At 66.3% G+C, this 27,077-nt stretch overlaps 2 protein-coding genes across 4 annotated transcripts; both read right to left on the bottom strand.

Annotated features, from left to right (window-relative positions):
* Positions 1–3,676: 3,676 nt before the first annotated feature.
* Positions 3,677–13,062, bottom strand: DTX3 (deltex E3 ubiquitin ligase 3). 2 transcript variants are annotated; one of them, XM_039513696.1, is made up of 6 exons: positions 12,952–13,062; positions 9,460–9,593; positions 8,544–8,615; positions 5,749–6,470; positions 4,635–4,852; positions 3,677–4,037 (listed from the first exon to the last, which is right to left on the bottom strand). In XM_039513696.1, exons 3-6 carry the CDS (start codon positions 8,554–8,556, stop codon positions 3,962–3,964), a joined length of 1,029 nt encoding a protein of 342 aa, XP_039369630.1. In that variant the 5' UTR covers positions 8,557–8,615; positions 9,460–9,593; positions 12,952–13,062; the 3' UTR covers positions 3,677–3,961. The 2 variants fall into 2 exon arrangements, with proteins under 2 accessions (XP_039369630.1, XP_039369629.1); XM_039513695.1 differs by lacking the exons at positions 8,544–8,615; positions 9,460–9,593; positions 12,952–13,062 and having other exon boundaries at positions 5,749–7,572.
* Positions 13,063–14,229: 1,167 nt separating this feature from the next.
* On the bottom strand, positions 14,230–27,077 carry PIP4K2C (phosphatidylinositol-5-phosphate 4-kinase type 2 gamma). 2 transcript variants are annotated; one of them, XM_039514603.1, is made up of 10 exons: positions 26,892–27,077; positions 23,571–23,668; positions 22,642–22,738; positions 22,099–22,245; positions 21,168–21,314; positions 20,267–20,305; positions 17,959–18,072; positions 16,929–17,172; positions 16,443–16,546; positions 14,230–16,180 (listed from the first exon to the last, which is right to left on the bottom strand). In XM_039514603.1, exons 1-10 carry the CDS (start codon positions 27,027–27,029, stop codon positions 16,100–16,102), a joined length of 1,209 nt encoding a protein of 402 aa, XP_039370537.1. In that variant the 5' UTR covers positions 27,030–27,077; the 3' UTR covers positions 14,230–16,099. The 2 variants fall into 2 exon arrangements, with proteins under 2 accessions (XP_039370537.1, XP_039370536.1); XM_039514602.1 differs by lacking the exon at positions 26,892–27,077 and adding an exon at positions 25,242–25,417.

Below are 27,077 nucleotides of genomic sequence, written 5' to 3'. Positions count from 1 at the left end.
AGGCACCGTGGGGGAGGAGACGGATGCTCCATCACCACATCTGGCCATCCTGGGGGGTGGGGGGGATCCAACCCCTGACCAAAGGTGGGAGTGGGGAGTGCCCAGCCTGCAGCCATCTGAGACATGCTGCTTGTGGTGAGGAAGTGGGGTGGAGTGGTTAGAGCAAGGGATGGGCTCACCGGACTCCTGGGTTCCGTTCCCAGCTCTGGGAGGGGAGGGGAGTGGGGTTGGGTCCAGTGGGTTAGCAGGGGGGGGGGGGCTCGGAGTCAGGACTCCTGGGTTCCGTTCCCAGCTCCGGGAGGGGAGTGGGGTCCAGTGGGTTAGAAGTAGGGGGGCTCAGAGCCAGGACTCCTGGGTTCCATTCCCAGCTCCGGGAGGAGAGTGGGGTCCAGTGGGTTAGAAGTGGGGGGGCTCAGGGCCAGGATGCCTGGGTTCCGTTCCCAGCTCCAGGAGGGGAGTGGGGTCCAGTAGTTAGAGCATGAGGGGGGGGCTCAGAGCCAGGATTCCTGGGTTCCACCCCTGGCTGTGTCCTAGTCGCATCCCCTCCTGCTGCTTCCTTTTCTCGGCGTAACATGGTGCAACCCCAGGAGTGGCTCCACTTTTTCTTCCTGACACAGTCACTCCCACCCCCCACGGCCCCTTTAGAGCCCCGAGCCGGAGGTCCCAGCCTTACCCAGGTGCTGGGGGAGGGGAGGGGGGATTCCAACCCAGGCCAGAGCCCACCAGAGGAATAGCTCAGCCTGAGCCGGTATGTCTGGATTTTGGGCACCGAATTCAAGGCCCAGTCAGAGAACTCAGGTTCTCGTGTCCAGCTCGACAGGCAAGCTGGTTCTTGCCAGCCTTGCTCCCACTGCTCGGGGAGCTGGATTACCTACGGTGACGCAGCGACACCCCAGTGGCACAGCCACAGCCCACGCCAGCCTCAGTTTCCCCTCCCAGCCCGTGTGTCTTCAGCCCGTGAGCCCTCGGCGGCAGGGCCAGCGCGTCTCTGTGGTACAGAGGAAGGCCCCTCAATACCGATCAACATGGGAATGGATATTTCAGCCCGTCCGGCCTTTCGGAGCGTCCCCGGTTTTCAAATCCTCTCTACGGCTGGCCGGTGTCGGCACGGGGCAGAGTCCTGAAGGGAGGGTGCAGAGTGCCCCATGGGTCCAGCGACTGGGGCCCAGGACAATGAGGAAATCCTGCCCCAGGGCACGCGGGAGTGAGAAGGGGCCCTCAGAGCGGAGGGGGGCAGCCGCGCGGCTGGCTGAGGCTGCTGGAGGCCAGAGCCCATCACACGGGCAGGCGCTGGCTGCGGTTCCTGTGCCCATCTAGGCTCTCTGGTCTGGTACTGAGATTGGAGGATCGTGGGACAGGCCTGCCTGCTTGTACAGCGCCGAGCACAAACGGTGTGGGGCCATGCCGGGGGCTCCCAGCGCTACCGTAATACACCTAATAAATAACGTACAGCGCCTAGCACAGGGGGTACGGGGCCATGCCGGGGGCTCCCAGCGCTACTGTAATACACCTAATAAATAACCCACAGCACCGAGCACAAAGGGTGCGGGGCCATGCTGGGGGCTCCCAGTGCTACCATAATACACCTAATAAATAACATACAGTGCCTAGCACAGTGGGTGAGGGGCCATGCTGGGGGCTCCCAGTGCTACCGTAATACACCTAATAAATAACACACAGCGCCTAGCACAAAGGGTGCGGGGCCATGACTGGGGTGAAGCGCTACCGTAATACACCTAATAAATAACGTACAGTGCTGAGCACAGTGGGTGTGGGGCCATGCCGGGGGCTCCCAGCGCTACCGTAATACACCTAATAAATAACGTACAGTGCTGAGCACAGTGGGTGCGGGGCCATGCCGGGGGCTCCCAGCGCTACCGTAATACACGTCAATAATAGCAGCCCTGCGACACCCAGAAAGCCAGCACCAGGCAGCCTCGAGCAACCTTATCCCCAATAATCCCAGCAGAGGCCCTTCCCCCGCGGCCCCCCGCCACCGGGCTCAGAAAGGGGGCTGCAGACGTGTTGCATACTTTTATTCAACCAAAGCTACAGAATCCAGGACAGACAGGTCGGGGGCTGAGCGACTCGGTTTCTCCTCTTTTTTTAACCAGCAACCCCCCCCTCCCCCCCCGTGGGGAGACAGGGGACCCATCCTCCCCAGGGCGGCACTCAGCCGGGGGGCGGGGGGAGGTTAAAACAGGACAGAGAGCAGAGTCTGCTCACAGAACGCGACGCATCGTCTCTACCACACACGGTACACGCTGCGCGCCCGCAGCCACATGCTGAGAATAGGCAAAAGAAACAGAAGGGCCCCGCGCCGCTCGCTGGCAGCGCCCGGGCAGGAGGAGCCGGCGGCACCGGCCGGGGGAGGCCGGTCGGCAGAGTTCAGATCCAGACGACGGTGCCAGGCTCTGGCGTAGCCGCGTCTGGGACCAGGCCCCGGCGGAGAGTCTGGATCGGGATTGGAGGGGTATGTACAGGAGAAGCGGGTCCCGGCAGGAGCCTTTGTCCACAGACAGGCAGAGGGTGCTGAGGCAGGCGTCATGGCAGGGCCGAGCCATCGCAGAGCTCCGGAAATCAGTGCACAGCCGGCAGCGGCTCCGGCGCTCTGGGGCCCAGCAGGAACCGGACAGGAGGGCGGCTGGGCCCAGGGCCGGGTGCGGTGCAACCCGGGGGCGAGCCAGGCCCCCTCTTACACATACACACGTCTCGTACAGTCACCGCAAGTGCACACCCTGATCTCATCCGCACAGTGCACACGCTCCACACACAACCACCGACCTCACCCGCCCGGTACAGCCACACAACCCTCACCCCCTGCACACGCAACCCCCAACCCCACCCGCATGGTACAGCCACCACCCTCACCCCCTGCACACGCAACCCCTGACCCCACCCGCCCGGTACAGCCACCACCCTCACCCCCTGCACACGCAACCCCTGACCCCACCCGCCCGGTACAGCTACCACCCTCACCCCCTGCACATGCAACCCCTGACCCCACCCCCCCAGGACAGCCACCACCCTCACCCCCTGCACACGCAACCCCTGACCCCACCCGCCCGGTACAGCTACACCACCCTCACCCCCTGCACACGCAACCCCTGACCCCACCCCCCCAGGACAGCCACCACCCTCACCCCCTGCACACGCAACCCCTGACCCCACCCCAGTACAGCCACCACCCTCACCCCTGCACACGCAACCCCAGCCACACCCACCTGGTACAGCCACCACCCTCACCCCTGCACACGCAACCTGACCCCACCCGCCCGGTACAGCCACCACCCTCACCCCTGCACACGCAACCCCGACCCCACCCGCCGGTACAGCCACCACCCTCACCCCTGCACACGCAACCCCTGACCCCACCCGCCGGTACAGCCACCACCCTCACCCCTGCACACGCAACCCCGACCCCACCCGCCGGTACAGCCACACAACCCTCACCCCTGCACACAACCCCCAGCCCCACCTGCCCGGTACAGCCACCACCCTCACCCCTGCACACGCAACACCCTTCCCCACCCGCCCGGTACAGCCACCCCCCTCACCCCCTGGACACGCACACCCCGACCCCCCCCGCCAGGTTAAGACCCACCACCCTCACCCCCTGCACACGCAACCCCCGACCCCACCCGCCCGGTACAGCCACACAACCCCCGATCTCTCTCTCTCTCTCTCACACACACACACTTTATCTCACTCTACCCTCTCCATCCACCCCCCCCACATCACACATTCCCCCCCACCCCAAGTAGCACTGGCAGTGGGGAGAGGCTCTGGCACTGACAGCGCGGGGCCCTCAGCCGCAATCCGGGGTGGAGACAGCGAAGCACCTTGCCATGACGGATGCGTGGCCGCCCCAGGCCCAGCTGGATATGAGACGCTGTGGGGCCGTCCTGCCACCCCCCGGTTGCCCCCTGGCACCACAGCAGGAGCCGCAGCAGAGAAAGGGTTAATCCTCAGTGAGGCCTTTGGCTCGGAGCTCCTCCTGCACCCTGGCGAGGTACGTGGGGTCGGGGTACCCGAATCTAGGAGACACACAGGGGAGACGTCAACCATGCACAGCCCCACCCCCACCTGGACAGATCCCCAGCCCACCTCCTGCCCCACCCCGCCCCCGTCGCAGCAGCCCCTGGCTTGGCCAGCTCAGCTGTGCACTGCCAGGCACAGGGGGACCCCGGCACCCCCAGGGCGCAGGGTAGTTTGTGTCCCAATTCCTGAAGAAACGGCCTTGGGAGCTGCCAGGGTCACAAGCATCTTGGCACGCAGCACAGTGCCCCCTGGTGGCGGGCATTGGGGTCAGCGCCCACAGCCAGGGCAGGGCGCCCCCCGCTGAGCCCCCTGGCGCCGGGGATTGGGGTCGGCGCCGACAGCCAGGGCAGAGCACCCCCTGCTGAGCCCCCACACTGCAGCCCAGCGCCCCCTAGCACCGCATTGCGGAATTAGGGTCAGCACTGACAATAAGGGGAGAGCGCCCCCTATCTCACTCCCCACGCTGACAGCCAGGGGAGAGTGCCCCCTACTGAGCCCCCCACCCCCTGGGTTTCCAGGGCCAGTCGGGCCCCACTCAGGGGCACAGATGGGTCACCCCCAGCCCGTGAGCCCTGCGGGCGGCGGCTGCCTACAGCTGGGGTCCCCCGGTGCAGTTGGTTTTGTGGTGGATGTCGTTCCACGTGATGACGTTGGCTCTGCCTGTGGTCATGGAGGTGCCGATGGTGAAGGTCAGGCGCTGGTCGAAGGCCTTGCGGAACAGGGCCAGCACCTTGTTCCCCTCCGGGCAGTCGGGCAGGTAGGCCACCCGCGTGGTGCCCGGGTACCGCACGCCCGGGTTGGGATGCTCCACCTGCAAGGGGGGTGGGGAGAGACCATCAGACCCCAGGGATGCTGTGAAGCCTGGCGCAGACGCTGCTGCCAGGCAGGGCTGATGCTGCCCACGGGCCGGAGTCTCCTCCAGTGCTCGCTGCGGGCATCAGGCAACCCCCTGGGTCGCTCCGGCTGGGGGCTTGGTCTCTGCAGAACCCCGGGGGCTGGTGATCCTGCACCCGGCTCAGGGGGCATCATGCCTGGGGAGGCAGAAATGACCCCTGCTCACTGCCCCCCCGAATGCCAACCTGCTTCCGGCCTCCACAGTGCCCAGCCTCCCTGAGCCCCAGGGCACCGGCAGTCCAGAGGAGCCAGGACAAGGTAGGGCTGGTGTCCCCCTGCCAGGGCTGTGCCCAAGGCTCTGCCACGCCCCAGGGGCAAAGGCAGGGAGCGGATGGTTGTGGGAGGAGTTAGATCTACCCAGATTTACCAGAGCGGAGGGGAAATTAGCAGATTGGGAAGGGGGGTTGACAGGAAACGGGGAGGCATCCAAGGGCCAACACAGCTGGGGACGGGGGCACTGCACATGGGACTGGGAGAGCAGGGGCTGGGATTGAGGGGCACCGGCAGAGCTGGGGGCGGGGGATCCCAGGGCTGGGCTAGCAGGGGGCTGCGGGTCGGGAGTGAGGGGCACCGGCAGAGCTGGGGTGTGGGGAGACCAGGGCTGGGCTAGCAGGGGCTGCGGGTTCGGATTTAGGGGCACCGGCAGAGCTGGGGTGTGGGGAGCCCAGGACTGGGCTTGCAGGGTTGAGGGGCACCAGCAGAGGCAGGGAAGCTGACCCAGACCCCCCCCCACTCACAGCTGACTGCCCCAACAAGCCCCCTGCCCCCCGCTGCAGCCAGGCTGGGGGGGAGAGGGGGCTGCAGAGGACTCACCCCCTGGACGCCAGGCGGGAAGACGTACTGGATGATGATGGTGCCGTATTTCTCGTAGCCGGGGAGCAGCAGGCTCGAGTCCTTGGACACCAGCATGCGCCCGTTCTCGGGCTGGTTGCCCACCAGCTGCCCGTAGAAGCGCCCGCACATGGGGCAGGCCCGCTTGACCTGCAGCGCCCGCGTGATGCAGGCCTCGCAGAAGGAGTGCCGGCACTTCTCCAGCGTCTTTACCTTCTGGATCTCGCCCAGGCAGATGGGGCACTGGCTCTCCTGCTCCTCCTCCCGCGAGCCGCCCGCCGCCGCCCCCCCAAGCCCCCGGGCCCCCGCCCTGGCCCCGGCGGGCTGCTGAGCCCGGGAGACGAGGCCGGCCCCGTGCGGGCGCAGCTCGGCCCCGGGTTTCTCCAGCAGGGCCATGCACCCCACCAGCTCGCTCTGCCGCTGCGCCTTCTTCAGCTCCTTCTCCGTCTCCTTGAGCAGGGCCTTGAGGGCTTTGCGGGCCAGGTAGAGGCCGTTGCCGGCCCCGGGGGCCGGCGTGGAGAGCTGCAGCACGTAGATCTCCGAGGTCTCCCCGTCGATCAGAATGCTCAGCTTGGTCTCCTCCTTCAGCTTGACCAGCTTGGAGGGGGCCTCTTTGGTCAGGAAGTCCCAGACGGGCTTAGAGACCGTGAGCTTATTTTTAGTGGTGCCCCCGCATGCCGCCATCCTGGATAAAACAAATGACACTGAAGAGAAAAGAAGAGTCATCAAAGCCGCCGGCATCGCCTCCCGGGTGGGCTAGAGACAGACAGACAGACAGACACGGACCCCGCCCCACCCCCTTCCACAGCCAGCCCCAGCCGGGATCTGAACCTTCGGCTCCAGGAAGCATCGGGAGGGGCAGATCCCCTCCGGGACCCGGCCGTCCCCTCAGCCCCGGTGTTCTGCAGGGGCGGGCAGCCTGGGCGACCCCCATTGTCCCCTCTGGCTTGTAAATCTCTCCCCTCAGATCCCGCGCTGACGGGGGCGTCTCTCGGGTCTATTCCCCGATCGCGGTGCGAGTTAGCTCCCGTCCATCTCAGTGGTGGCAGGTGGGTTGTACCCCACTGCCTGCCCCACGGCAAACAACCGCCCCCAAGTTCAAATGAAACACACACACAACCCCCACGGCTGATCAGTCACCCATCCCAAACATGACAGTCACGAGACAATCATTTAATAAATATCATTGCAATTAAAATAAAACAGTGTGGGGCGGGGAAGAAATGCTTGTTTGGGGGCTTAACAAATGGGGGGGGGTTAACAAACAGGGGGCATGATTGCTCCGAAAACCCCACTTCGTAAGGCCAAGGCTGTGTTCCCCCCCCACCTTGGGTTATGAAACAGCAGAGTAATGAAAGGGAAATCCTGGGTCCTGGGGGAGGGATAAGGAGGCTGGGGGTGGGGCTCTCCATGGGAGAAGGAGGGGGGTCTAGCAGGACCCTAAGACACAGCTCTGTCCCACCGTTAAACTTGCCCTCCAGCAGTGCGAATGGGGGTGCATCCTCCCCCCAAGAATCGCCCCTCCAGAGGCCTCTGATGGTGAAGTGGGGTCAGGCCCTGCCCCCCCCATGGGGCAGATCAGGGGTGCGGTCAGAGGGCACTGCACCTTGGGTAGCCTCTGCGCGCCAGGGGGGAGCAGAGCTGAAGTTAGAGCAGCCCTCGGGCTGCTGCCATTGACCCCTCAGGCCAGGCCCAGAATCCGGGGAGCACGGAGAGGTGCAACCCGCCCTGCAGGGATGGGGGACCTCGAGCCCCACAAACTGAGCCTCAGCCCCGGACACTAGGAGCAGGTGGCTTCCGAGCCCCTGGCACATCTGGGGAGTCTCCCCCCCCCCCAGACACACTTATCCCTCCCCTCCCTCCAGTAAGTGCCAGGAGTAACACCCCCCTCATTTACCCCACTGAATCCTGTGCCCCGGGGCTATGGCTGGGGCCCTATACCCCATGGGGCAGAGAGCGGCACCAGGCAGGTGCCAGCCTGGATCGAAGGGGGGCACCGGGGTGGGGACAGGGGAGGAGGCCTCTCCCTTCCCCCCACACTGGGGGCCACCCAAGATCATGCCCCCCCCGCAACCTCAGCAGGATTCAGACCAACCCTCACCTTGGGGTGGCGTGAGGGGGCGGAGGGGGCCCCAAGGAGTTTTTGCCCCAGTGGGTCCCTGGGTTGGGGTGTCTCAGGAGGGGCGGGGGCTGAATTGGGGCCTGTTGTCTGGGGAAGCCCCTCGGCGCCTGACCAGATGTGGGGGGAGGGGACCGGGAGAGCAGGGCTGGGGGAGCCCCAAAGTGGGGCTGAGCTGGGGGGGTTGACTGGGGGGGCGGGAGAACTCCACGGAATAGGCCCAGACCCCAAGTGCTGGCTCCCAGCACCCCCTGCTCTAACCCACTGGATCCCCATTCCCAGACGAACCCAGGCGTCCGGGCTCCCAGACATGCCCCCACCCCCCAGCAGGTGTAACCCAGGCCCACCCCCACCGGGGCCACATGAGCAGACCCACAGCAGGGAGAGGCCAGCCCCTCCCCCCCGCAGGGGAGCCCCACACCTGGACGGGCGGGGGGGGCTCACTGAGATCCCCCCCCATGGGTGCAGCCCACCCCAGAGCCCCGGGGGAGAACTATCCCGGGGGGGGTAGGAGGAAGTGGGGGGCTGGTAAAGGGGGAGACGGACCCTATCGGGGGGGGGGGGCGGGGAGGCCTCCTGCCCCGGGGGGGGCTGCCCCCCTGGGAGGAAGCGGGGGGTGGGGCCGCGGCAGGGGGGGCCTGCACCGGGCGGCACCTACCTGGGGAGCCCATGGGAGAGGGAGGCAGGAAGCGCCCGGAGCGCGGAGTTCAGCGGAGCCGCGAACCAGGAACTACAAAGACCAGGCGGGTGGGGAGACAAGGGGATTGCGGGTTACGACGCTGCAGGGGCTGCCCCGCCCCCACGTCTATCCAGCCCCGGTGCCGCGGCTCAGGGCCCCACCACCATTCGCGGCAGCTGATCGGCCCGGCTGGCGTCATCTCCCCCCCCCCCGATGTCTCCCCCCCGCCAGCTCAGCGCCCCCCCCGCTCTCCCCCAGGCCAGCTCTGCCCCCCCGCTGTCCCCTCCGCCAGCTCAGCGCCCCCCAAGATTCAGGGCTCCCCAGCTCAGGAGCCCCGCTTCCATCTCCTCCCCACTCCAGCTCCAGCTCCTCCCGCCCCTGCTCAGGCCCCACCCCGTTGTGTGATCCCCAGCTCCCCCCACCCCCATGATTCACGGCCCCCCCTCGCCCGGGGCCCTTCACCAGCGCCTCTGCCAATACCTGGAGCCCCAGCAGGTCCGGTCTGTCACCCCCCAACTGCCCTGAACCACCTGCCACGCTCCGGGCCCCTGCTCGCGGTCCCCACCCCATGTCCAGCCACCCCCCAGGCACCGTGGGCTCCCAGCACAGCCCCCTTTGTGCAGATGACGTGGGGCGCCGGCTCTGCCCGCAGCCTGGGGGTTTGTCCGTGGCAGGTTCGGCTCACGGGACGTGGCGGCCAGTTGGGTCTGTCAGCCCATCGCCCCACTGATCTCCTCACTGCTCAGGCCGCAATCCCCAGCCAGCTGGGCCGGCCCCACTTCCCCATCCCCAGTGGGCTGGCTGAAGGGCAGGCAGTGTTTAAAGTGCATGGGGGGCGGGTGTCACAAGGGGTCGCAGACGTAGCCTGTGGGGGGCACCTTGCGGCCCATCTTACCAAAACGGCTGCTCCCAGATTACGTTGGATCCCTCACTATGTTCAGAGCCCCGCAGCCAGGGCAGGGAAGGAGCCGAATGCCTGGGACGGACTCGCAGCAGGTGGGGGGCCGGGCCAGCCGGACCTCAGGGTTTCTGGGTTGGGGGAAATTTTAACACTGAGTTTGGTTCCAATTCAGATGGAAACTCCACTCCATTTTCCTTTTCGGAAACCCCTCCCCCGGGTGCTCCCCAGATTAATTCCCCGGCCGGGCACCCACTGATTGAAACAGACAGTTTCACAGCTGCTGTTCAGTGCTGGGCAACCCTGAAACGGACCCGACTCCTGGCAGTTTCAGTCAGCGGCAGCCAGAGGCCCTGGGAGCAGCCCGGCCTGGCAGACTGCTCAGGGAAAAGCCAGAGCTTCCAGACTCACGGGCCAGCTGGCTCCCCGCTTCCTCCTGACCGGCCCTAGGACGGAGGCTGTGGCTGGGAGGGGTGTGAACGCTAAGAACCCCCCGGTTGTGTTGGGTCTCCTGCCTGTCACATCCTCACTGGCCTCAGGAACACCCTGCCAGTTTCTCATCTCCGTGCCTGTTCTCGGCCTCCCTGATATCCTGTGGCAGTGAGTTCCGCAGGCCGGTGTGCTAACAAACCTCTAAGAACTTGCTCTGCCAGGCAAGAGGCAACCCTGGGGGATGCGAGGGGGTACTTGGGGAGGCAGCTGGCATAAGGAGGGGTATGGCTCTCTGGGCCCTGCTCAATTGATGCAGAGGATGGCGGGGGGGGGGGGGGGGTTGCTCCCAGCCTGCAGGGAGTGACCAGCATCTGGGGGAGCTGCTGTGTCCCACCAGGAGCTGCCAACAAACAGCCTGTCTGGCTCCATACAACCCAGGGCCCAGCAGCCATGGTGCACAGGCCCCTCCCCCTGGTCCGTAAGTCTCAGCCGGGCCCTGGAGTCTCTAGCACCCGGGAGCTCCGTGTGTCGTGGGCGCTGCCCGGCGAGGCGGCGTCCCAGCGTGGGCTGGTCACTCCCAGAGCCCCTGAGGCCCCAGGTTTGAATGATGTCACCACGTGCCGGATAATGATGTAAACGGCCAGATCGAGAGCACCCTGCAGCCAGATCCCTGCATGGTGGGGTCCTGCCTCCGCCCTTCAGGGAATGGGGCGGGGTCAGTGCTTGGCTGGGAGACCCTCTGAGACCCCCCGGGCACTGCAGGAAGTGTGTGTGGGGGGGTCAGGCGGGGGGGCTCTCCTCACACAGTCACGGCTGGCTCCACGGCCACGCTAGGGGGTGTCGTGCTGCAGGGAGCCAGGTGGGCGCTGGAGCTGGTATTTGCCTCTGCTCCAGGTCACGGGTCAGTGCTGCTCACTAGCAAGGGCTGGTACCCACAGGGGCCCCAGTGGCAGGGCCGGGGGGGGCACCCTGATGGGGAACTCCCCACCACAGGGACGACCCCTTTGCCAGCGCCCCCCGGGAGGAGTCTCTCCCACTGGGAGCAGCAGGCCAGAGGCTGGCCCCTCGTCCCCAGGGCAGCCTCCCTCCCAGGATGAGTGTGACCCTGTAGGCCCCCCCTGCACAGCAGCACCCCCAAGCTGCCATTGGCAATCACAGCCCCGCCGGGATTTACCATCCCCTTCCCTGCGGCTGCATTGCAATAAACATGGGGCACAGCCCCCCGGAGACCCTACAATAACAAGCCAGCCTGAGCAACCTTCCATTAACAACCCAGCCTCTGCAGCTGCTGCAGGAAGGGACCCCACATCCCACCAGCTGTTCCCATGGGACCCTCTGAGAGCAAACCGGCCCCGGCCAGCTGCATGTGTTGGGGGGAGGGGAGTTCCCAGATTCAGTGGCCTGAGCCCTTGCAGTGTGTGTGTGTGTGTGTGGGGGGGGGACAGGCAAGAGACAGGGCTCCCCTCCCCCATGGGTTTCCTTGGCTTTCCCAGCCCCAGCTGGGCCCGGGGGGAGACCGGACATGGACTGGGATGGGCCAGGGCTACAGCGGATTCCCCCCTCACCCCCTCTCAAACAGGTGTGTCAGGGCTGCTCCCCCACCCCCAGCACCATCTCCCTTCAAGGTGGGCTCCCACGACGCATCAGCCCCGCTGGGAGGGGCAGGGGCGCAGGGCTCGGGGGGGGCGGGGGCTGGCTCCACTTCCTACCAGGGGCCCCAGACCGGACAGTGCCCAGTGCTGAGATCCTGCTAGGTCAGAATTGCAGCCGAGTGCCCCCCCCCCCAACAGGCTTCATCCTAGTTTGCAGGTGGATCAGGCCCCATCAGGGCACCAAGCACGGGGGGGGGAGGGGGGGCAGGAACGGAGGTCGGGCTCCGTCAGGGCCCCAGGCCTGGCATGGTGGAGGTAAGGCCTATCTGGGTGCCAGGCCGGGAGGGGGAGGATTGAGCCCAGCCAGGGCATCTCTGCCACAGGACAAAGAACGGGGAGGGGTGGGCATGGGCTGTTCTGAGCATCCAGCACAGGCCGAAAGCTGAGAGAGCGAAGGGGTCCTTCACCCCTCCCCCCATCCTTCAGCTCAGACCCCCCCATCCCTCTCCCCTCCCCCTTCAGCTCAGACCCCCCCATCCCCACACCCTTCTCCCTTCCCCATCACCCCTTCAGCTCAGACCCCCATCTCACACACTCCACCTTTCAGCTCAGAGCCCTTCATCCCCCCACCCTTCACCCCATCCCCCCTTCAGCTCAGACCCCCCCATCACCCCTCCCCATCCTTCAGCTCAGACCCCTTCATCGCCCCCACACCCAGCTCTGCACCCCCCGCAGGACTCACCCCCCCAGCTCACGCTCCCGAGGGGGGGCAGCGGCCCCCTCCCCCACCGCCGGGACAAGTGATGGGCTCGACCCTCCTCAATCTGCAGCCAAAGGCAGGAAGCCAAGCGCCCCCCGCTCCACGGCCCAAGGTCTATTTCATGCCAGCCCCCCCCCCTCCCGCCCACACAATGGCCCGCAGCGCTGGGAGAGCTGCTATTGTGCATCCGGGCCACGATCCCTGGCACGGGCCCCCTGGAGCAGCCAGACAGGGCCAGAGCCATGCCGCGCCCCCCATCTCTGCAGCCCCCCACCCCTGCCGCTCGCCCCCCCCCGAGCCCTGCCGCCCCCATCTCTGCAGCCCTCCGCCCGCCTCTCCACCCCATCTCTGCAGCCCCCCAACCCTGCCGCTCTGCCCCCAACGCTGCAGCCCCCAGCCCTGCCGCTCTTCCCCCACCGCCTCCTCTCTGCAGCCCCCCCAGCCCTGCCGCCCCATCTCTGCGCTCCCCCGCCTCTCCACCCCACCTCGGCAGCCCCCCCACCCTGCCGCTCTGCCCCCCCGCCCCATCTCTGCAGCCCCCAACCCTGCCCCATCTCTGCCCCCACCCATCTCTGCAGCCCCCATCGCTGCAGCCCCCATCTCTGCGCCCCACCCACCTCCCCTGCTCCATCTCTGCAGCCCCAGCCCGAGAAAAAGCCTCGCAGCGGCGGCGACTGGCGGGGTCCGATCCCGGCCGCTCCGTACCTGGCCGCGCAGCGGCCCCGAGGCGCCGCGGGGCGGGAGCGGTGGTCGCGGCCATGGCGGGCCCGGCCCTTCCCCGGCCTGGCGCGGGCGAGCGAGAGACCCGCTCCCGGCTCCTCTTGGGGGGGCGCCGCTCGATGCGAGCGATGGGGGCTGCGGCGGCGCTATGGAACCGGGGAGGGGGTCGGGCTATGAGTAGTGGGGGAGGGGAGACACTGGAGCTGGGATTGCGGGGGGGTCATCAGCTTTGTCCTGCAGCCCCTGGCCCGTTAGCCCCAGCCGCTTGGTGCACTTGGGGCCTGGGGTGCAAGCGGGGGCTAGAGACCCCCATGGGCCCGGCTGGGAGGGGGGGGCAGGGGATTCACCCCACCCAGCAGGTTCCCCTGGGAACCCGGCGGGGGGGGAGTCGGACAGGAACGCGCAGCCCAGCTGGATGGTGCCTCCCGCCCACAGGGCAGGGCTGGCCCCATAGGCGGGATGGGGTAGTGCCAAGGCTGGGGGGAAGCGATGCCATCCCAGAGCTGCCATCACCATTACCTGGGTTTGGGGAGCACCCAGGGGTCCCCCCCCCAAGGTTGTGGGGCCCACTACCCAGGCAGAGCTGGAGCCAGGCCCTGACCCAAAGGGCTACATAGCCAGAGCAGGGAGGGAAACTGAGGCACGGAGCAGGTCAGGGGAGAAGCAGGACCAGAACGTCAGCTGTCCTGAGTCCCAGCCCCCTACCCACTAGGCCTCACTTCCCTCCCCCTCACAAGCCCAGTAACACCCAGGCCGCGTCCCACTCGTCTCCTGGCCCGTCGAAGGGGCGAGAAGAGAAAGAACTGCCAGGCCCAGGGCCCTGGGGGTGAGATGTGCCCACCAGAGGGGGATGAGCCAGGATTTTGAAAGCATGAAATCGGGGTGTGCCGCCTCTAAGCAAGTGGCTGGTTTCATCTGAGCCAGGCATACTGGGGAGGGAAGATAATACAATAGTGACACCTCCCTCCCCCCAGCGCAGGCAGTGCCAGCTCAGGGGGACTAGCCCGGGGCTGAGGGTGACTGGGGAGGGGGGTGGCTGGTGAGGAGCTCCCCTGGGGGGTGGCCCTGATGCCAGGAGCCATGAGGGGGGCAGAGGAGGTTCCCTCCCCCCATGGGGGGTACCACCACTTATCTCCCCCTCCCCACATAGGCAGAAGCAGCTGGAGAGGCCAAGGTAGGTGCAGCTACAAAACACCACCACCTTTCTCTCCCCTACCAGAGCTGCCACCCCCCCCAGGGCAGGGGCCAGCAGCCCCAAAGGAACGAGGCTCATCTGTCACCCCCCAGCTCATGCGCAGGCTGTGGGGTTAGGAAGGCGCTACCCCTCCCCGTTCCTGCCCTCCTAGCACCAGGCTGGGGGCACTGCAGCCTCACCCCTGGCTCTGGCATTGCCCCAAGCATGGATGGCAAAGTTCACAAGCCAGTAGGGGCAGGGCGGGCACTGCCCCACCCCATATCTCCTTCCCTTCGCCGGCCCCTCACCAGGGCCAAGAACCCAGAGCCAGGCTGCTGTCAGTCAATAATTTATTTCTATCCAGACACAGGGAACGGAAATACACCAGAGTTTACAAAAATAGAAGGTGCAACAGACTAACCTGCAGCCAGGCTGGCAGACGGAGCGTTATTGCACACAGGGGGATCGCTGGAGGGCAGGGAACCGCCTCTGGGGCCTCGGGCCCCAGCCTCCTGCTTGGGACCCCCTGCCCCTCCAGACCCCCTGCCCCCTACGAGTAGGGGAGCAGGCATTTCGGCCAGCCTGGCCAGCGCAGCTGACGGGCGCCCCGTGGGCGAGGTCAGAGCACCTCTTTGACCTGTTCCACCGTGCCCCCCCCCAGGCAGCAGTGGGGATAACGGATTGCAGACCAGGCCCGGGGAGAGGGGACCAGGCCGGTAAGGCTCTGCTACTTCCCATCCATATCCTGCCCCGGCCCGGGCCAGCTGTCAGCTCACCGCACGAGCCCAGCCAGGGCTGAGGAGGGCTCAGGCCAAGGGCAGAAGCAGCTCCCCAGCCGGGGAAAGCCCAACCCGTGGCCAGCAGGTGCCAGGGAAGAATGGCAGCAGCAGCGACGCTATGCCCCCTCCATGGGACCGCTGAGACCCTGGGCAGGCAAAGCTGAATCTAGCACGAGCCTTGCCCTGCTGCGTGCAGGGGAACCCACGGGCAGCGCTGCGAGCGCCTCCTGCTGGAGGAAGGGTGGAACTGCACGCGCCAGCTGCCCCATGCCAGGAGGAAGGTGCTGCTGAAATGAATTGGGGGGGGCTCAGAGTACTCACAGCCGGGGGCAGGGAGCTCTGCGCCCAGTCGCTCCCCTCTGGCACACAGGGCTGAGGAGCAGTTTCAGGCCACAGCGGCCTAGAGACACGAGCACCGGTGGCCCTGGCTCGAACCCAGGCTCCGGCACCTAACGCGGCTCGTTCGGGTGAGGCTGGGGGCAGGCACCGGGGGAGCCAGCAGCAGCCATGGCCCCGGGGACGTAGTGTGTGGGGAGAGGCTGCAGAGTGGGGGGCTGGGACCCCAATGCAAACTAGTGTTAACTTCCCCCGCGACCCCAGCCAGGAGATTTCACCTAGGAATAAATTACACCGTGGGACAGGCCAAGAGAACCGTCTCCGTTCTGGGGAGCGTGGCGGGGGGACCAGTGCGGAATGCACACAGGGGGCGGGCAGGAGAGGGGATCCGCTGCCAGCCCCAGACTGGGGAAAGCGGGGGGGGGGGGGTCACTGTTGCTAGGGAGGAACCATCTGCCCCCTCTAAGGCACCAACGGGTCGAATCTTTTATTGCATATTGCAGGGCCTGGGCTGCCCCCCTCCGCCCTGTGGACAGGGCCGGTTGCAGACCCCAGCCCTAGAGATGGGCTGAGCTGACAGGGCCCCTCAGCTAGCAGCCCGCCCCCCCCAGCCAGAGGATCCACCCCCCGCTCGAGCGAGGGCAGGTAAAGATAAGGCACTTGGTTAGCAACCGAGCCCGCCCGGCCCACTCGGCCACCGGGCTTCTCTGGAGCTCTCGGGCCAGCCAACAGCGGGGGGCACGAAGACCAAGGGGTGGGGGGCAGGGGACACCTTTGATCTTCAGCTCCGACAAGACGAGACGGGGGGGGGGAGGGAGAGGGGGCCTCTCCTGGCGGGTAACGACTAAGCGAAGACGTTGGTGACAAAGTCCAGGAAGCGCTTGGCGTACTGCTCGGGGTGGACGGTCGAGATCTCCGCGCCGGCCTGTAGGGGGCACAACAGCGTCAGCGCCAACCAAGCCCCGCCCCCTCCGACACCCCAGGGCGACCTTCCAACGCTTGCAGAGCGCTGGACGCCGGGGGGTGACCCCCCCCCTCCCAGGCCAGGCCAGGCCGCCCGGCTGCGTTTAACAAGGCTAATTCAAGTGGGGCGTGCGCAGCTCCGGCGGCCGCCCTCCCTTCCCCGGCCGCCCCCGCGTGTGGCTAGCCAGCTCCGGCCCCCGGCCCCTGCCCCGGGCGGGACTCACCCCGTGCTTGACGGTCTTGGCGGCATGCGCGGCCTTCTTCTTGGCGTCGTACTGCGTGAGGATGTCGATGAGGCCCATGAAATACACCTCCGGCTGGGGCCCGCCTGGGGGGAAAGGCCACAGCCCGGCTTAACCCGGCTCCCAGACCTTCAACGGACCCTGCCCCGCCCACTAGCTCCCTGACCAGGGGCCCAGCCGCGGGCGCAGCGGGTCTGTGCCCTGCCACTCTCGGCGAGCTCCACGGCCGCCCCCGTCCCTGCCGCCTGGCCCCAAGACTGCTGCAAAGGGCCGCGCGACCCACCGGCCACACGGGGCGCTCCGGGCCAGCGCCCATGGCCGGGGGGGAAATCCAGCCCCCAACGCGAGGGCCGGGGGCTCCCGTCCTTTGAACACCGTTTGGGTCAGCCAGCGAGGAAGGAACAAAGCTACCCACCCCACTCACCCCGGAACCCTGTGCCCCGGCGTGGCACTGCCAGCCCCGCTCACCTTCCGCACTCTTGATGGCATACACGTCGACGTAGGGGTCGAACTCCCCCGGGCCCAGCGGCTTGTAGGAGTTCAGGTAGCCGCCGATCCCCTCGGGGGATGTCCCGTAGGAGCCCACCGCCATGACGTCTTCCCCCTCCTCTTCCTCCTCCTTCAGATCCTCGTCCTCCTCCTGCTCGGCCCGGAGCACGTCATGGATGCCCAGCAGCAGGCTGTAATCCATGATCTTCAGCTGGACCAGGAACTAGGGGCGCAGTGGGCAGGGGGTGAACCGGGGCATCAGGGAAAGGCTCCATTCCCACCCAGGGGGGCTCCTTAGATGCCACCGCTGCTTCCACTCAGGCCATGTTGCCTAGTGGTTAGAGCAGGGCCCTGCCCTGCCCCGATCTGCAGGGTGGGGAGACCCCCGACTGCACAGGGCTGCCCCACACTCCAGGGAGAGGCACTAGGCATGGCCCACAAAGCAGTTCTCCGGAGTAGTTGGGCTGCAGGGATGTTTGGGGACCCCCCCCCCCCACAGCGGAGAACATCAGCGGAGCCGTGAGAGACCCACCAGTGCCAGGACCTCAGTGCCAGCCAGCGCCAACAGCCTGTGCCCTAGGCAAGGCAGCCCTGCCACCCCTCCTTTGCGTGGCTCTCACTGGAACAGTATCACCTGGCACAGGCAGGGCTGCTGCGCCCGCTGGGCACCCAAGGCAGTGCCCTTCCTTCGCATGGTGGAGACCCCCGATCCCTCTGCCACAGGTTTCAGTCCCTGCCAGCAGTGGCAGTGCGGCCCGAGGGGTCCGGCAGAGCCCGGTAGCCGGTTCTGGTTGCTAGACAGGCCGCCCCGGGCGGGTCTGGGCCCATCGGCTTGGGGAGGACGAGCTGTTTCGGGAAGGTCAGATGCCCCCCAAGCACCCTCCTGCAGGCGGTGCCCACAACCGAGCCCAGCCGGCTTCCCGAGGAGAGGGGACAGCTGCCACCTCGGCGTGGAGGTCAGACGTGCCCGCGCCCTGCCCCACCCGGGGGGCAGAGGCAACTGCCCTACCTCCACGTCCCTCTTCAGCTTCTCCATGAAGTCGCCCTTCTGCCCCTCGTCCACGTACAGCTTCTGGCTCATGTGCAGGAAGTCCATGTCCTTCAGCGTGGGCAGCTCCTTGCCCTGGAAGGCACCAGACACGGTTAGGGGTCCAGGGGGGAGGGGCCCCCCAGACAGAAGCAGCCTCGCAGCTGTGGGGCCCCGAGGGACGACCTGCAAAGCAGCCCAGCTCACGGAGTCGCCTCGGGCCCCGGGAAACCTCCTCGCTGCCCATGGCCCCTTTAACAAGAGGCCCCGTCAGACCTGGGGCTGCCCCTCCTGGGACGGTTCCGGGGCAGGTGCCCGTGGGGTGCCAGGGCCGCAGGTAATGCAGTGCCCCCACCCCACCACCTCTGCAAGGGTCCCTGGAACAAATCTGAGGATCCACCTGCACCACCTGGCGAGACCCAAGGGAAATGCCCCATTTAACCCCCCAGCCCCACCTGGAAGCGCCATGCAGAGCATCCACCCCCCATGCTGGGTAGCCGGGGGCAGCTGCCCCACAGGGCCCTGCCTGTGAATCCCAGTTTATTCCCCACCCGCTGCTCTAGGAATTCTGCAGCCAGGCCCGCGAGGGGGCGCGGGGCCAGGGACATGGCGCCCGTGCCCAAAGGCAGGAGGAGCCGGCGACACAGCCCGGCCGTCAGGAAGCTGCTCCCCCCAGAGGCAAGACTCAACAGGAGCCAGTGGCTGGCTCCCAACGCGACACCGGAGCCCCTCACCCTGGCAGGATTCCCCCAGCAGCTGAGCCGAGGGCTCCAATCCAATCAACCCTCCCTCGCCATCATCTCACGGCCCTCAAATCTCGTTAACTGGATGCTGCCGCCACCCCTGGGCTTTAGGGCAGGCGAGACCACTAACGAGATCAGGATTATCCGGCTAACTCAGGTCATTCCCCCACAAACGGGGTAAGGCGGGCGGGGGAGGCCCAGCTGCATCTCGCCCTGGCTCGTGTAGAGCCACGGTTGGTTAGTTAATCACAGGCCCCCGCCTGACAGAGCGAGCCTCTGGCCAGGGCTGGCATCAGCTCATCCCCACTCCCGCCCGTGAACCGGCCTTGCTGCCCTTTCGCATCAGCCCCCCCAGAGCTAGCCGCAGCTGGAGGGCACTGGCAAGGCGACCCCACAGATCCCCGCACAGAGCCCACCGAGGCCTGTGCTGGGGGAAGAGGGTTGCTGCCCTGGGCACCCCCACACCCCCCAGAGGGCAGCGCGCAGAGGGGTGGCCGTGCAGGGCTGAGAACCACTTCCCCTGCCCGGTGCTTCGGTCTGGGATTTAACAGCGGCCGATTCCTCGTCAGCTCGAGCTGCCTTTCGACGGGGGCTGGGCCGCTCCCCCGCACGCTCTGTCCAGCCAGGGGATGCCAACTTGAGCCCAGCCTGGCTCCCCCCACCATCAAGGACGCCCCGTCAAACCCACCTGCTGGCCCGGCCCAGCAGTGGCACCATGTCAGAGATCAGAGGCAGAGGCCCATCCTACACTCCAGCTCCCTGGGGTGGGGGGGAATAAGACAGCGGCTCCCCCCCACACACCCTGAGGGGACAGAGCCCAACTCTTCCCATGGAGTCAGCAGGTCCCAGTTAACCAAGATCCCCCTAAGCTGGGCACAGGACACCCCATAGCATCTCGCTGCCCAGCTCCAGGGACCCCTGAGGCTGAACCCAAGCCCCTTCCCTAACCGGAAGGACAGGGCTGCATCCCTGCAGCTGCCAGCCCCTGCACTTTGCTGCTCACCCCAGCTCCCACTTGGCATGGGGCAGGGCGGGGCAGCCAGGAGGCGGCTGTGTGAGCAGCGAGGTGGATCCCAGAAGGCTGGAGTCCCAGGGTAGTCGGCCCATGGACCCAACCTCCAGGCATGGAAACCCGGCAGCTTCACCCCAGTTCTGCCCCAGCGGGCAGGGCCCAGATACCAACCCAGCCCTCGAGGAGGGGCGGAGTTCTCAGATGCTTTGAGGAGAAAGGGAAGCGAGGCGCCCCTGCCACGGATGCAGCCTGAGGACACCCGACCGCCACGGGAGCCACCAGCCAGGCCTACCAGAGCAACCTCCGACGGGGTCACCACCCCCGCCCCCCACTCCCCCAGCCCTGCCCATCCCACTGGAGGCAGCGACGCCCGTCAGTCAGGGACTCAGGCCCCCTGCTTGCTCTCCTGGAGGCCAGGCACCGTCGCCCGCCAGAACAAGCCAGGCACCGAGGAGCGGAGAAGCGAGCTTCAGAGCAGAGAGATCCATGGGTCAGAGACCCCACTCCCCCCACACCCTCAGCCATCCCCAGCTACCTTCTCCTTGTCGCTGGCTTCTCGGGACACCAGGGAGCCCTGCAAGAGAGGTACCTGCCGATTAGTCACGAGCCCCCGCCCTGGGCGCAGGAGGAGGGGTCAGATACACACAGGAGTCTGTGAGGGGGGTGCGGGGAGGACAGAGCAGGCGGCCACAAGAAGCCACGGCAAGAGGGAGAAGATGGCTGAGATTTAGGGGACTGTCACCTGATTATTACGGATGGGAGCCAAGCGGCTAAACCCCCCCCACTGCCCTGAGCCAGTCCCAGCACCTCCGAGCCGCTTGGCTACGGGATCCCTCTGGGCCTAGCCACACAGCTGCTGCTGCTGGCCTCTCCAACCAGCAACCCCCAGCACCTGGGACCATGCCGGGGTGGGGGTGGGGGTGGGGAGGGCATGAACAGGTCCAGGGTGGGTCGTAACCACCTGCCCTTTGTGGGGAAATGGGACCCCGAAAGCAGGTTGCCCCGTGGTGGCCCGGTGTGGAAAGTGACAAAAGCCACAGCTCCAATGGGGGCCTGTCCTGGGGGGTTTCAGCCGCACGTCACACAGCCCCGGCCGGCCTGCCGATCCCCACCAGCCTGGGGGAGCCCTCTGGGGTCCTGGGGCGTGAGAGAAGCTCCTTGGCCAGGGAAGACCCAGGGCTTCGCCCGGAAAGCGGCACTCCGATCTGGAGGAGCGTCTCTATCGAACTGCTACTGAAAGCGGGGTTCAGGGCAGAGAGACCAATCGGGTGAAGCCGGGGCGATCGATTCCTCGGGGCGCAATGCTCTGGGCCGAGCCCCGGTGATGCAGCCTCACCGGGGGGCTCAGAGACTAGACCGGCCGGCAGGACGAGCAGCAGAGGGCCGGCGGGTGCCCCCAGGAGCCTGGCTCAGCTGACTGCCCCCGGCCCCGTTACCTTGAGGTCGTATTTCCTGTGCACGGCGAGCCGGTGGCTGAACACGTTCCTCATGACCAGCATGTAGGTCTCCTCGCTGTCCACGCTGAGCCGGTACATCCCCAGGAACTGGGGCAGCAGGGTGACCCCGTGACACTTCACCACGTACTGCAAGGAGACAGGGCTGCGTCAGACCGGCAGGGGCCAGGGCAGAGCGCGCGGCGCCAGCCGGTCGGGCTGCTGGAGACCCCAGTGTCATGGAGTTTGGGGGAGACCAGGCCCTGCACCCCCGGCTTCCTGCGATTCACCGTGACTCTCAGCCAGCCAGTAAGACAGGGGGGTTATTTAGCCGACAGGAACAGTCCAGGACAGGTCTTGCAGGCACAGACAACAGGACCCCTCAGTTAGGTCCATCTCGGGGGGCCCCAGGGAGGCCCAGACGGGCTCCCCTCCATTTTTCCAGCCAGCTCCAAACTGAAATTCTCCAGGCCCCTCCCCCCACCACCACCACCTCTGGCCTTTGTCTCTTTCCCGGGCCAGGAGGCACCTGATCCCTTTGTTCTCCAACACCTTCAGTTGGCACTTTGCAGGGGAGGGGCCCAGGCCATCAGCTGCCAGGACACAGGGTGTCGGCCATTTTCTGTGCAGACCCTTGCACACCCCCTGCCCTTTAGGGCTCTGCAACAATCACACCCCCTTATCCCACCACCTAGATACTTAAGAAAGGCATAGGGGAAACTGAGGCACCCACGCAGTATTCAGAGAAAACATTAAGAACATTCTCTCTTCGTCACACCCAGCCAGAAGAGGGGGGCAGTGATGTGCCCTAGCGGCCGCAGGTTGGTGGCAGTGCTGGGATTAGAACTCGGCTCATTTCCTCCCAGCGGCAGGCAGGCTCCCTCTGGCGCCCCCAGGTGGCGAGGCAGGGACACCTCAGGGACACCGGCCATACCTGGTGGTAGTGCGAAAGGAGGCTGTGCACGTCAGCCACGTCTTCGCTGGAGATCTCCTTGATCACCAGCGTCCGGTCGTAGGAGGTGAGGAAACGTCGGTCGCTCCCCTCACCTTCGTAGTGGGGCGGGCTGCGCGTCAGGGAGACCTGGAGGGGGGTGGAAAGCAGGCATGAGAACTGACCCCGGGGCATACCCGGGACACTCCACCCCGGGCCTTTCCATCCTTTAACGGGGCAGACGGTGAGTTTCAGGAGCATCTGCTACCAGCAGCAGCCTGCCTTGCCAAGGTGCCCAGGTGAGGGGCACCACCCCAGTGATATCAGAGACTCGGCCAAGGCTGCTGTGGCCAGCCCCCCGGTCCCCACCCGCCCCTGGCGAAGAGGCAGGCATCCCAAGGAAAGCTTTAAGGGGCGCAGGGTAGCTGCCGGGGTCTGTGTACGTCCCCCCTCTATGCACACAGGGCCCTGGAACGGGAGGCCCAGGACACACATTCACCCTCCTGCCCCCATACGCGATCGGGACCGAGGGAGCGGGCTACCCACCTGGTAGTCCTGGTCGTCAATCCCGAAGCGCTCGCGGAGGTTGCGGAAGACCTGCGGGCAGTACTCCTTGAACTTGAAGTGGCTGGGCAGGTTCTCCCTGGCGGGGGGCGCAGAGAGGGTCAGTGTTTAGAACCAGAGGGACCAGGAGCCTGGCACAGTCACAGCCGTAATCGTGTGATTCAGTCCAATACTGCACGGCTCGTGGGCACCTTAACCCGCCCCTGGCATCGGGGACCCTCCTTGCTGGCAGTCGAAGCAGAAGGCAGAGGTTGGAGGACACCAGACAGAGCCAGGGATCACCCCGCAGGTGGGGACGCTGGCAGGGGGTCAGCAAGCAGGTGCAAGAAGGCTGGGGGGTGCTCCCCTGGGACGCAGGGACGCTGAAGACGATTCGGGGTGGGCCTGGCAGATAATCAGCTGAGCACAAGCTCCCAGTGCCACGCTGTGGCCAATCTAACGCCATCCCAGGACACAGGGGGATCTCGAGTTGGAGCAGACAGTGGAGAGGTTATTTTACCTCCGCATTCGGCACTGGGCTGACTGCAGCTGGAATCCCATGGCCCCGCGACACCCCTGCAGCCGGCTGGAAATTTGGGGAACCCAAAGAAAGCTGCCCAAACTGGAGGACACATCAGCCCCTGCGAGCATTGCCCAGAGAGCTCTAGCAGGGAGGGGGCTGACTCCAAGCCCTGCGGGTGATGCCTGGAGGGCGGCACAGAAGCAATCAGAGAAATGCAGGACCCCGCCCCGAGGCAGGACTATCACCTAGGAGGATGCCTACCCTGCTTTCTCCTGAGCTAGTCAGTCTGCTCTCCGGTGCACTGGGGTGTAATGTACCAGATCCACCCTCAGCCATTTCGATACCAGCCAGCGAGCTGTGCGTGCGCACACGCCCCCCTCCACACTCCGTGGGGGCAGCAGCGACTCACCTGTTGAAGAGATGATTGTTCACTTTGATTTTAGAGTTGGCTTTAAAGTCATCGGGTAGCAGCATCACCGGCAGGGGAACCTGGCTGAGCTCATTGATCTGGCAACAGAACACAGGACAAGCGGGTTACTCCCCGCCCCGCCCCATACGCAGGTTTTGAGCTTCAGAAGGCGCCGTTCAAACCCCAGGCGCGCTCAGACCTGCGGCTGGGTATCCTGCCGACCTCATCCAGGCGCACAGAAGCGGGCAGAGCCAGCGCCACACGGGACAGCTTCCAGCGCGGCGGGGCAGGGGGCTAGGACAGCGTTCCCAGCAAGTCCCTGCAGAGCCAGCTAGGATGGCCCAAAAACCCCCAAACGGCCCAGGGCCTGGTCAGGAGGCTGCTTGGCAGAGTCCAGAGCACGGCGGTAGAGAGGTGCCGGGGAAGAATTCGAACTCCCCTCCCTGAGCTAGTCAAATGAACGGACAGCAAGTGCCAGGCAACCTGTGAGCGCCCCCTACTGGATGGGGTAACAAACAGCCAGGCCATTGGCTCGGGGCGACAGGAGCCCAGTGGAACAGTGTAAGCGGCTAGGAAGAGCGAATTCAAGCAGCAAGCACCCCGTCAGTTGGTACTCGAGGGAGCTCTGGGAACAGCTGTGGATTAACACGGAGGTGCTCGCCCACCGCCTGGCATGACAGTGCCATCACGTCCGAGGAAAGCGGCAGCTGGGACAAGCCAGGCTCCTGTAGCTGCTCAGTCTCCACCCCGAACCCCAGGCGCAGAGACCCATCAAGCCTGTGGGAGGAGCGAGCCGGCTGGGAGGGCGCGCGTGAGGTGGGAGCTGCCGTTTCAGCAGGCTGCAGTGAGCCCAGCACAAGGGGCGATGCCGCGGCCACGCGAGTTCTGGGGCGGGGCCGTCACCGCCCAGCTTTGCCCTACGGACTCCGTGAGGACAGTCCCCAAAGCTGCACAGCGCGGTCTGGGGGCTCTGCCATCAGCTGCTAGAAGGCAGCCAAGCTCCAGCAGAGCCATTGGGAGGCCATGTGGGTAGCGCCAGACCTGAGACCCCCGGTTCATATCCCAAGGTCCCATCCCTGCCCCGTGCCTCGGTTCCCCCGAAATGGTACTTCCCTCTCTGTGAAGTGCTTGCAAGCCAGGGGTGGAGGACACTGCACAGGCGTTACTAACAGCCAGCTGAGTCCCCTTAAGAGCCTAGCAGACATTGCCCTGGGTAGTCAAAACGGAGAGGTTCAACGCCGCGCTCTGAACCGCTCCCAGACCCGCTCCCGAGAGGGGAGCCGTCCGTCGCGAGGGCCAAGCCGCAGCCATCAAAAGAAACCCGCCCTCGATACCAAGAGCCCCGGCGTTAACAGGCACAAAGCGAGGGCACGCGGCGGGGTCCCGGCAGCTTGATACAACACTGCAAGTACACGCACACGGGAGCCCACGCGAGGCAACTCCGGGAGCAGCCAGACGCTCGAGCCACCCGAGCTCCACCGGTTCGAAAACTTGCTCCGTTTCTTACCCAGGCACGGGAGTTTTTTTTAAGCCAGGGCACAAATTAAACACACCAAACAGCAGGGAGGCGACGAAGCCAAGGCACCACCCGGGACGACCAGCCAAGAAGGAAGCAGCTGGCCAGGCTAGGGTTAAGGGACCACCACACTCCATGCTCCGAGGCCCACGTACCATCAGCCTGCTACACTGTGACGTCCAGGGTGTTCTGGGGCTGGTTAAGCAGGACACAGAGCTCTGGCTTTCTAGGGGCCTGGACTCGAGTGTCCTTACAGCCCCTGGAATCAGCAGGCGGGTCCCTTGGCTTCTGGTCTCAGCCGGCGGCTAAGGGGTGGCCCTGGTACGGCGCACCCGAGAGAAGTGTGGGTTGAGATACTGAGCCCACAGTGCAGGCGCCTGCTCCAGGTCCCACTTGGCACCGTGGGGCTGGGACGTTCTCCCCTTTTCAGCTTGCCGCTGCGCGACGATGCTGCGCCCCACCTCGGACGCGGGACACGAGGTGCTTTCTGCGTTCGGGATCTCACTAGCTTTGCCTGCCAGGGTCCCTCAGGCAGGCCAGTCACTGACAGGCGGGGGGCTGAGGCGCTCACACGCCAGAGCGAGGAATGAGGTACACATGCCTGGAAAGGCGCAGGCCACCCCTTCTAAACCCCACAGGGCTCCCTGGGATGGGGTCTGAGCAGAGGACTGCGACGCCAGCAGCGCCTGGGAGCCTCACGTTCCCTGTCTGCAGACTGGAATAATTCTGCCCTCGCTCCCAGGGAGCCTTGCGCTGTGACCTGGTTACCGAGCTCCATGGCTGTAGCCCTAGAGATCCGGACTATTTAAGGAGCGCAGCTGCCGGGAGCTGTGGGGGCACAAACTGGCATTCAGCAGTAAACTACACAAGTTCACACCCCCGCCCACAGGGTCAGATCTGCCTAAACCCCCCGCCCAGTCAGATCCACTGCCTCAGGTGAAAGCTGGGGAAAGGGGCAGCTTCTGCAGAATTCACATTGTGACTCATGCTGGGGTGGGAGGGAAGCAGAGGGAGATGAGCTGCCCAGTCCAGGGGGAGGGACTAGTGTGGGGTGTCTCACCCGGTGGGGGTTACTGCAGCTCAGAGGGACAGTGAGGTCCTAGGCTGGAGGGAGTCAGTGGGCCCCGAGCGGGGGATAGTGCGGGGGGTGTCCTGGTCTCACCTGGTGCCGAATGCCACAACTCACTCCCAGGAGGCAGTGAGGTCAGGGGTGGGGGAGAATCACAGGCTCTCAGGCTGGGGGGGGAGGGTGTCAAATGGGCCTAAGAGGCTGAGGGTCAGAGGGTCCTGGGCCAGGATCAGGGGCACCCCAGAGAATAATAGGGGGCCAGGATCAGGGGACCCTGGAGGGCACCTGGTGCTGGACACCCCAGCCCAGGGGAGCAATGAAGTCTTGGGGGCCTGTGGGGAGCCAGGCCAGGATCGGGGTAGGCCTGGCAGATAATCCGAGGGGCTGCGGGGAGCTGGGATCAGGGGGTTCCAGGAGGGACCGGGAGCCCACGGGGGGCCGGGACCAGGAGCTCTGGGGGCAGTAGGGGCCGGGAGTGGGGTTCCGGGGGTTCCGAGGGTTCTGGGCGTGCCCGAGGCGGGCTGGGATCGGGCAAACCCCGGAGGGGGGGCAGTGCCGCGCCGGGAGATCCCGGAGGTCAGTGGGGGCCAGGATTGGGGAACCGGGGGCAGTGGCCGGGGGGGCAGCGGGGGCCGGGCCGGGAGCCCCCGGGGGAGGCAGCGGGGGCCGGGCCGGGAGCCCCCGGGGGAGGCAGCGGGGCCGGGCCGAGCCCCGGGGCAGCGGGGCCGGGCCCCGCCCTCAGCTGGTGCGGGCCGCCCCAGCACAACACGCCCAGCAGCGGTTCCGCCGCCCGCGGCACCTTGACGCGCTGGGGCACGAAGCGCTTCCGCTTGGTCTTGGTGCGCGGCGCGGCGGGCCCGGCGGAGGCGGCCATGTCCCTGCTCGGCCCGCGCGGCCGCGCTTCCGCCTTCTGTCCCCGGCG

Source organism: Mauremys reevesii, linkage group 25 (genome assembly GCF_016161935.1).
Source record: "Mauremys reevesii isolate NIE-2019 linkage group 25, ASM1616193v1, whole genome shotgun sequence".
NCBI lineage: Eukaryota > Metazoa > Chordata > Testudines > Geoemydidae > Mauremys > Mauremys reevesii.
The sequence above is the reverse complement of the archived record's forward strand: the minus strand, read 5'-3'. Positions and strand labels throughout refer to the sequence as shown.